Below are 10,710 nucleotides of genomic sequence, written 5' to 3'. Positions count from 1 at the left end.
ACAGAAAGACAGTTGTATAATAGCATAGCATCTTTGTTTTCCTTTTCATTAACCAAATAAACAATCTTTACAAACATTAACCAGCATGATGTCATCATTCACTTTCAGGTTATTATACACAGGTTCATTCCAATTACTTATACATAAAAAAAAACAGTGTAACATACAGGTATGTTCTTCTATTTTTAAAGATACTTAGTGGTATCATGTGGGTAATCATACTTTAATTGTGAACACCCACTGTGTTATTACACATAAACCTAGAAATCCCACGCAACACAGGAGATCAATTTAAAAAACTTTATTTTAGCAACAAAGGAAAACAAGATAAATTCAGGGTAAAGAAAAATTATACAACCTTCAATAAGTCTTCAGACTAAAGTTGGCTGTAGATTGGGTGAGCCTCTGATTAACATATGGGTCAAATGGATACCATATAAATGGTCAACAGTCTGAATAACTGGAACTGCAGGAAGTAAAGAGGAGCTGCGGACCCTCCGATCGGATCATCCCTCCAGCATACACATACCAAAAAATTGTACAAAACTTTATTTTTGTGATCAAATTGATATGTGTATGCCCGTAGCTCCTCTTCACTTTATCATCTGTTGATGCATTATATACTGGCTGTTGGCATCAACAGATGACATTTTCAAATGTCCGATCAGATTGTCCCACTACAAGGCAGTTCGTCTCACAAACGGTCAGTTGTTTAGCCAGTTGTTTAAATTAACGCTGTGCTGCGCCCATAGCAGGGCCAGAAACCAAGACAGTTGATATCCATCTATATATCTGTATCAGACGGTGCCATAAAGATTGGAGCTGCTTTCTTTGATCTGGTTCTGGTGTTGGTGTATTATATGGCACAGATACTGGTGCATTAGGTTGCTGAACTGAGCTTACCAAATATGCACTTGGATTCATCTTAAAACCATGCTTCACTGGCATCGCCATTGGTCTGTTTTCACTCCTAGGCAACTGGGTGGCTGCTTTAGACTTAAATGCGTCAATCATATATAGTTTCAGTTTGTTTTTGGTAGCATGCTGGTATTCTGTATTTACTTTCATATTTATCCTAGGGGTTGTAAGATCATGTTGAAAAAAGATCTTTTTAAGAACAGATCTTTTTGATCTTTTTGTAGCCTTTTTGTACAATTTTCTATTGATCCATTCAGTAAAATACTGGGTACTACTGTAAATCCCAGGACGTTGCTTTCGGGCACATCCTGATCCCCAGCTTGTCACTCCAACCACAGCAAAGTCACTAAATTTTGTCCTACACATAAGAGGTCCTCCACTGTCACCCTGAAAACAAGAACAGTACACTGCGTTAAACACTGTTTAGTTTATAGCATGGACATACAGGAAAGAAATTTAGTGGTAAATGTGATATCACTAGTTTTGGTGTTGTGCCACCATACTAAATTATTATTTCTAAAGAAGTCTACTTACAAATAGTGATATATAATAATAGGATTATAGAGTACTTAAAATTAACTAGGGGGATTACTTTTCACTTGGAAAAAGTCAAAATACCAAAATGTATCTCTTACCTGGCAGCTGTCAATCTTCCCTTCCTTATGGCCAGCACACAGGTTGTATTCTTCTATCTTACCATTATACCATTCTGTGCTGTTGCAAAGCGGCCTAGGGATAAGTGTCACACCGGCTTCTTGAAGGATGTCAGATGATTCTTTAGCTAAATACAATAAATACATTAAATACATATCTCTTTGAGAAAAAGTAAAAGTAATTTGTAGTAGCACTTACAAACTTCTTTAAACAGATACTTACAGTTTTCGCTAAGAACACCCCATCCTGCTACTTGACATTGAGTCATGTGCTCAACATTAATTGATTTAGAAGGAAAACAGGCTGGTTGGATGTAGTCATTAAATTTGATGGTCTCATTCAAATGAAGAAGAGCCATGTCATATATTTGTTTCCCTTCTCCTGAGTACTCTTCATGTACTACCAACTTCTTGATTTTTCGGATCTGGGTGTGTGGACCCAACTGAGAAAGCTGGTGGGCTCCAAATACCAGTCTCAGACTATGGAATTTTCTGAAACAAGAAGATATTCGTATTCAGTAATGTCCTATCGTATCTGTCATTATTTGTGTGACAACTAATAGAAATAATAAAACTTACTCTTTGAAATGGTTGAAGCAGTGAGCTGCTGTCACCACCCATTGGCTATTCAAGATGGTACCACCACAGAAATGTGAATAGCTGGTACCTTTACTGTACTGGATGCTTACTATCCAGGGCCAGGCTCCTGGCTGGGCATTTACACCTCCAATTATACGGGAGCCACGTTGAATGTTTTCTACTAGAGGTCTTTTTCCGCAATCTGTGGGAGAGAATTCAGTGGTAGTCAAAATCACTAAAAACAGATATGGGATTTGGGGTTTTCTGGATAACTTGTCTCACAGTAATACAGAATAGCATGTTAAAAATCCAAAAAAAAGTTAAACTTTAAAAATCATTACAATAGTTTTAGATACAATTCGTCATACAATTACAAACAATTCAGGAGGAAGTCAATAGTGAATATTTTAGTTGGGGCACATGTATGTAGAACACCACAGTGCTGTGAGTGCTGTGAGTACATATTTTGGCAGTGGAGTGCGGATACTCATTGGACTGATATAGATAGATAGATAGATAGATAGATAGATAGTATATACCTAATTAAACATGTGTTAATTTCACTTGCAGCTTACAGTCTAAGGTTCCTATCACACACATGTAAAACTTACGGTCAATATCTATCAGGAGTCAATTAACTTAATTAGAATACTCAGATAAAGCCATGCAGACTTCAATGTATTTATAAAGCTGTATAATGATTGATTATATGTGTATGTGAAGCCAAATATAAAATTAAAGTATAAAAAGTTTAAAAGCTGAAGAAACCTGTGTAATCACTTAATAATCACTGCATTTTACACAGCATTTTGCTTTTAAACCTAAATGTATCCTATTGAATTCAATGATTAGTGCTATAGCAAATAAAAGAAAAACTAGGTGTCAAAAATATATGCCCTCTAAAAAGAAGATCTATATGCCCAATTCCTCCCGATATTACTTACCACAAGTCTTACAGGTTTCAGAAAAAATTAAATAAATTAATGAAAGGGATATTAAAAAAATCACTTCAAGCTTTATAGGTAGTCTTGCCATCTTCAAAGCTCAAAAGCAAATGAGTGTTTAGAGGAAGCTGTGCTTGATGTCAGTTTAGCATTATGACATCATCAGGATTAAGCAAGATTTCATTATGACATCACAATAGAAATCATGGCTTCTAAGGCTGAACCTGGGCTGAAGCTAAAACATTAGCATATTAATTGAGAAACGATGGGGCTATTTATAAAGGTGTATAAAAGATGAGTAATTTTAATATAACATTGCCACATTAACACAATGGTAGACATTGTAAACTCCCATGTATTTTTAGAGCTGTGTTATGATTATATGCTTACATGTATGCAATTATAAACAAAAAACCTGTGTAATCAATTAATCATCACTGCATTTTACACAGCATTTTGTCTTTGAGTCTGAATGTGTCCCATTGAATTCAATGATTGGTGCTATAACACATAAAGGAAAAACTAGGTGTCAAATATAAACAGCTTCTAAAAATAAATCCTACATGCCCTGTTCCTCTCAATATTACTTACCACATGTTTTGCAGGTTTCAGAAAAGATTAAATAAATTAATGAAAAGAATATTAAAAAAATAACTTCAAGCTTCAGAGACAATCTCGCCATCTTCAAAGCTCAAAAGCAAATGAGTGTTTATAGGAAGCTGTGCTAGATGTCTGTTTAGCATTATGACATCATTGGGATTCAGCAACATGTCTATTATGACATCACAATAGAAATCTTGTCTTATAATGCTGAAACTGGGCTAAAGCTAAAACATTTGCATATAAAATGAGAAACATTGGTGCCTATTCATAAAGGTGTCTTATGATGAGTAATTTAGGTATAACATTGCCACATTAACGCAATGGTAGACATTATAGACTCCCGTGCTTTTATAGAGCTGTGATATGATTATATGCTTACATGTACCCGATTATAGACAAAAAAACCTGTGTAATCAGTTAATCATCACTGCATTTTACACAGTGTTTTGTCTTTGAGCCTGAATGTGTCCCATTGAATTCAATGATTGGTGCTATAACACATAAAGGAAAAACTAGGTGTCAAATATAAACAGCTTCTAAAAAGAAATTCTACATGCCCTGTTCCTCTCAATATTACTTACCACATGTTTTGCAGGTTTCAGAAAAGATTAAATAAATTAATGAAAAGAATATTAAAAAAATAACTTCAAGCTTTAGAGAGAGTCTCGCCATCTTCAAAGCTTAAAAGGAAATGAGTGTTTAGAGGAAGCTGTGTTAGATGTCTGTTTAGCATTATGACATCATCAGGATTCAGCAAGATGTCTATTATGACATCACAATATAAAACTTGTCTTATAATGCTGAACCTGGGCTGAAGCTAAAACATTTGCATATTAAATGAGAAACGTTGGTGCCTATTTATAAAGGTGTGTAAAAGATGTGTAATTTAAGTATAACATTGCCACATTAACACAATGGTAGATATTATAAACTCCCATGCTTTTATAGAGCTGTGATATGATTATATGCTTACATGTACCCGATTATAGACAAAAAAACCTGTGTAATCAGTTAATCATCACTGCATTTTATACAGTGTTTTGTCTTTGAGTCTGAATGTCTCCCATTGAATTCAATGATTGGTGCTATAACACATAAAGGAAAAAATAGGTGTCAAAATATATGGCCTCTAAAAAGAAATTCTACATGCCCAATTCCTCCCAATATTACTTACCACAAGTTTTGCAGGTTTCAGAAAAGATTAAATAAATTAATGAAAAGAATATTAGAAAAATAACTTCAAGCTTTAGAGAGAGTCTCGCCATCTTCAAAGCTTAAAAGCAAATGAGTGTTTAGAGGAAGCTGTGTTAGATGTCTGTTTAGCATTATGACATCATCAGGATTCAGCAAGGATGTCTATTATGACATCACAATAGAAATCTTGTCTTATAATGCTAAACCTTGGCTGAAGCTAAAATATTTGTATATTAAATGAGAAACATTGGTGCCTATTTATAAAGGTGTGTAAAAGATAAGTAATTTAGGTTTAACATTGCCACATTAACGCAATGGTAGACATTATAAACTCCCGTGTATTTATCGCGGTGTTATAGACAAAAAACCTGTGTAATCAGTTAATCATCACTGCATTTTACACAGCGTTTTGTCGTTGAGTCTGAATGTCTCCCATTGAATTCAATGATTGGTGCTATAACACATAAAGGAAAAAATAGGTGTCAAAAATATATGTCAATTCTACATGCCCAATTCCTCCCAATATTACTTACCACAAGTTTTGCAGGTTTCAGAAAATATTAAATAAATTAATGAAAAGAATATTAAAAAAATAACTTCAAGCTTCAGAGACAATTTTGCCATCTTTAAAGCTCAAAAGCAAATGAGTGTTTAGAGGAAGCTGTGCTAGATGTCTGTTTAGCATTATGAAATCATCAGGATTCATAGAAGAATCACCGGCACACAGGAATTCAGTTAGCAGGGCAAGCCCATGCAATTTTATTAATGCAGTGCAACGTTTCGGGGCAGGGGCGTGCCCTGAAACGTTGCACTGCATTAATAAAATTGCAGCTCTCCAGTTGTTGCTATAAATTGATTTGAATAAGGGACTCGAATATGGAGAGGGCTAGAATAAAATACACATAGACATCCAAAGGAAGGACGGCACTCCAATACTAGGAATAAATATTTATTCCAAACACATACAAGGATCCAACGCCCTACGCGTTTCGGGAATCACTCCCTTAATCATAGGCATGAATAGAATAAAATAGCAATTACACTAAAAAAAGTAGCAATTATACTAAATGTGTAGTCTTACAGAGCAGTTGTTTTCAGATGGGGTGAGAGTCATTAAAAGGAGGCAAATAATTGAAAAACTATAAAATAATGAAGGCCAATTGAAAATCTGGTTAGATTTTTACAACATATTAAAAGGTAACTTAAAGGTGACATTCCACTTTAATACAATCCATATTGAAAGGTATTATCCTTAGTTAAATACAAAGGGTTACTGTAGCAAACACTATATAGAATGTTTGGGGACTGACCCTTCCTCACCATAAAGAAACAGATACAGGCAAATAATTTCCAGGAGTTTGATGAAGCAAAATAGAAATCATACACCACCTTGTGGCTGAAGTGGTAACACTTAGTTTGTATATGTTCTACAGTTGCCACTTGTCAGCTTTATGCAAAGGATTACTTGCCTGTAGATCTGTCTTGTCTTGTTTCCCTATTAATAACACTGCTATCAGAAATAATTATCACTTGCTGTTTTTTCATATAAATTGGAAGCTAATGTTACATAGAATGGACTATTTTTTATAAAAAAATATTGTAACAGTAGTTATATATTTTTTTATTCTGTGAATAAGTAACAGATAAACACATGGCAGATTTCATAACATCTGGGGGAAAAATTCTCAACCTATTACATATATTCTCAACCTTTTACATATATTTTTCCACATGGGAAAATTCATTTTTGTTCTCATTCAAACACAAGTCCAATCTCAAGTAAGATTTTCCAAGCAGCCGGTGGGCCCAGCTGACCCAGACCCGCATCCAATCTCACGGGTACGCTCACAGGTACGTGAGGGGGCCCAGAGTGGGGGTTGCAGCTGTTGCAGGGGCCCCGATGGGGTGTGGGGGCTCCTTTGTCAGAAGCCCTGATGTGCTTTGGACCCTCCAGTTCGATGCTATGTATAATTCTAGGAGAGCCATGCAGCCTTTCCATTGCATATGACTAGAATTATTGTATAATAGGAGCTTAATACATTTTTATGGAGTTTGGATGAGCAGCATGGAACTTATAAGGAAATGTGCAGGGATAAAAAGAGTGTAGCCATTGCTCAGTTGAGGGTATTGAAGAAGAACTTTGGTTTCTTTTCAGCCACAAGGTGGTGATGGATACTTGTTTTGTGAGCATCACAGGGTTGAAGATTGTTCACCATCACTAGATAGAGAAAAGCTTCCAAAACGCTATTTAAAAAGCAAACGTGTTCCATGTCAGGCATTAGCCATGGAGCTGAATATAGACACATAAGACTTAATAGATGTCAATGTGCTCAATGATAGAATATGGCAATTCAGTCCATTCACACAATGGGTTTCACTTCACTGTTGTTATTGGGCGATTTTCTCTTGCCAAATTTAATTATTTAATTTAGTCCAGGGGTTAATTGGTCCCTCAAATTCATCCAAAATGCTCCTCAAACGAAACAATTAAAAAGTTTATGGAGGTTTGTGGGTAATTGTAATTGGTACAATAAGTGGTTTGTTAGGGTCGATGAATGTTGCAGGCTAGAAATAACTTTAAATGGCTCTCATCATATATTAATGGATATAATATTGTCAAGTTTACAGTATTATCATAAATTGGGGGACTCAATAAATGAAACAATAAATGTGCAAACAAGAGTTACAGAATTAGAGGGTGTTACTCAAAAGATAAGAACTAAACCCCCAAAGTAACAAAAGACCCCTTAACTGCCTACCATCACCCCACTCCCTCCCCACACTGTGCATTAGTCAAAAAGAAGCCCATGAAAAAAACCCTGACCCTAAAATGCATAGCAGCATAACAGAGTTCTCTGCGCCATGTTCTGCCTGTTTGCATCCTCACCTGGTCTCAACACTGACTTGAAGCCGATTCCTGACTAGGCCCAACTGTGCGTGCTCCCGAAGGCTTTGTGTCAGCAAAGAGACCCGAAAAAATAGGCAGAAGATGGTGCTCCTCTGCATTATAGCGTCAGAGTTTTTTTTTCTGGGGCTTCTTTTTAACTAATGCACAGTATGGGGAGGGAGAGGGGAGGGGGTGATGGCAGGTAGTTAAGTTAGTTCTCCTTTAACAATGAATTACAACACGATTAACTATATGATTCATTGCAATTGGATTTCACTGATGAAATTCCCTTTGTGTAAAAATTGTTGATGTGCTAACTCCTTCCCTTGTTTCCCACACACAATATAGTTTTATGTGGATTGTGCAACATTAATAACTCCTCTTGGAGTTTTACTCTTAAGGACAAATAAAGTTCTATGCTACAATATGTGATTAAGACATTTAGGATAATTTAAGTTGAAATGCATCACTAGTCCACATATCTCCTAGCCTAATATCATCCTATAAAGGGAGCCCTGGAGACAAGCAAGGCATAGGTGGAAGGGCATCATGACAAGGCCAGCAGACAGAGCGAGGATTGGATAGGATAAAGCAAAGTAGGGAGAAGGGGGGTGAAAGGATGAGGTGGAGGTAGGGTTTCGGTGCCAAGCAGCCAGAGGGTGAAGGTGACAGAAAATGAAGCAGAGAGCAGGTCCCCACCCTCCCACCCTAGGAGTAAGGGTATTTGTAAAGGAGGTTGATTTTGTTAACAGGGGCTGAAAAAAAGGGAAAGAACAGAGTTTAGGAAGCATAAGTCACAGCTTGTGAGGCAGGTCCTTGGTCAGTCTGCTAGGGTGATCAGCATGGTATGGATGGTATCTCATGGGAGGTCAATGAATCTATGAAGGGAATTGGCTCAGTTTGGGACATTCTATCATAGTGGTGATAACTGGGCAGGGTACGCGTGTCTGCTGAGCTAAGGATTGCGGCTAGCGGACATTGAGTACTGGAACAGCAGACTGACACAGAGCACAGGGTGTTTTCATAAAGGCGATTAACTGTTATGTGATGTTTTATTCAAAAATATGTCCCGCAAGTTATTAATAGTGGTAAGTAAGCACAGGTAAGCGGTGCCTGGGTCATGTGCCTCATATGATAACAGTATGTACATAAATAACACAGTTATTCATATTTTTATACCCAGAGTGTATTGATTCCCAGAATTCAAAGTCCTAGGCAAGTAAGGGCTGTTAGGTAAAAGTTACATAAATTACACAAGTTGTGACTTAACTTGAGCAATTTGCATAACTTTCACAAAGGCCTCTTTCCAAAGCTAATTTCACTGGGCCCAGCACAACAATGCCATTTTCCAACCATATTTTGTCTTTTAATACAAAAACCCCTTTAAGTTATATTTTAGTATGATATAGAATTCAAAGCAACTTTTCAATTGGTCTTCATTATTTATTTTTTTTAAATTTTTGAATTATTTGCCGTCGTCTTCTAACTCTTTCTAGCTTTCAAAAAAAGGGGTCACGGACCCCATCTAAAAAAGCTGTTGTAAGGCTACAAATGTATCGTTATTGCCACTTTTTATTATTCGCGCTTCTATGCAGACCCTCTCCTATTCATACTGCAGTTTCTTTTTCAAAACTAATTTAATTAATTAAAAGTAGGGAGGGGTGTGTGTATGGATGCTGGGTTTTTATTTGGAGGGGTTGAACTTGATGGACTTTGTCTTTTTTCAACCCAATTTAACTATGTAACTATGTAAAAACAGTGTAGGGTTGCTAGGGAAATTTGGACCCACCCAACTGCCAAAACTGCAAACTGGAGAGCTGCTGAATAAAAAGCTAAATAATTCAAAAATCACAAATATTAAAAAATTAAAACCAATTGCAAATTGTCTCAGAATATCACTCTCTACATCATACTAAATGTTAACTCATAGGTGAACAACTAAATTCACCTGTAGGTTAATATGGCGATTTGCATCTGAATAATTGCACATTGCACGTAAATGAAGCTTCATATAAATGTATTCTTCACTTGTATTTTATTGTGACTGACCAATAGGCTAGTATTGGCATACTGACATAGGTAAGCACTTGAACTGGTTAACTGGAACATGCTATATCCTTTTAAATAACAACATAATTATTTACAGTTTTCCTGAAGAAGATTAACTATTCGAGTGTCCAAGAAAAGAAACATAGCAATTATTAACCTTTTTTACTTGTTGGTTTACTATTTTGGTTCATCCGACTTAAGAAATGCATTTAGAGGTGGGTGTCTTTATTTTTCTCAATTGGCTGTTTTTTTTGCAAACAACACTCTTTTATATTTAATAGGAAGAATAGGGTCAGTATGGTGAATACCTTTTGTTTTGCAAGTTCTGTTCTCCATAGCAGACGTAGCTGGCATATTCCAAATGGACAGTTGTAAGGGTGCTATAACTACAAGGCTATAGTGTTGACATCATAAAGTCTATGGTCTGGGTGTCTCATTGATCTACGCCCTACCATGTTTTTACTGATGAGTTAACTCCTGGTATGATGTCGGGAGTGATATTCTGAGACAATTTGCAATTGGTTTTCATATTTTATTATTTGTGCGTTTTGAGTAATGAAGCATTTTATTCTAGCAGCTTTCCAGTGTGCAGTCTGGTTGCAAGGTACAAAATTACCCTAGCAACCATGCATTGATTTGAATAAGAGACTGAAATATGTATAGGAAAGGGTATGAATAGAACAATGAGTAATACAAAGTAGCAAAAAAGTCCAAAATATATAATGAAGACCAATTGAAAAGTTGCTTAGTATTGGCCATTCTATATCATACTAAAAGGTGGACCATCCCTTTAAGACTAAGGGCTCATACATGGGTGTTTTGCCCTGTCAGCTACTCACATAACATGCATCTCAAGATCCACTGTACTTTGTTCAACTAAATT

At 36.1% G+C, this 10,710-nt stretch overlaps 1 protein-coding gene across 1 annotated transcript; it reads right to left on the bottom strand.

The window, feature by feature from the left end:
• LOC121398708 lies at window positions 1–1,817 on the bottom strand. The gene is made up of 2 exons (XM_041577658.1): window positions 1,554–1,817; window positions 1–1,305 (listed from the first exon to the last, which is right to left on the bottom strand). The coding sequence occupies exons 1-2, from the start codon at window positions 1,725–1,727 to the stop codon at window positions 730–732; spliced, it is 750 nt and encodes a 249-aa protein (XP_041433592.1). The 5' UTR covers window positions 1,728–1,817; the 3' UTR covers window positions 1–729.
• Window positions 1,818–10,710: the final 8,893 nt, after the last annotated feature.

The sequence above is a fragment of the Xenopus laevis genome, chromosome 1S (genome assembly GCF_017654675.1).
Source record: "Xenopus laevis strain J_2021 chromosome 1S, Xenopus_laevis_v10.1, whole genome shotgun sequence".
In the NCBI taxonomy this organism is placed as follows: Eukaryota; Metazoa; Chordata; class Amphibia; order Anura; family Pipidae; genus Xenopus; species Xenopus laevis.
The sequence above is the reverse complement of the archived record's forward strand: the minus strand, read 5'-3'. Positions and strand labels throughout refer to the sequence as shown.

Excerpts from the sequence above, each read along its gene's own strand:
- LOC121398708 (XM_041577658.1), bottom strand. The coding sequence starts at position 1,727 with ATGTATTTAATGTATTTATTGTATTTAGCTAAAGAATCATCTGACATC. Across the intron at positions 1,306-1,553 it reads GGAAGATTGACAGCTGCCAG|GGTGACAGTGGAGGACCTCT; the intron begins GTAAGAGATACA and ends TCTTGTTTTCAG.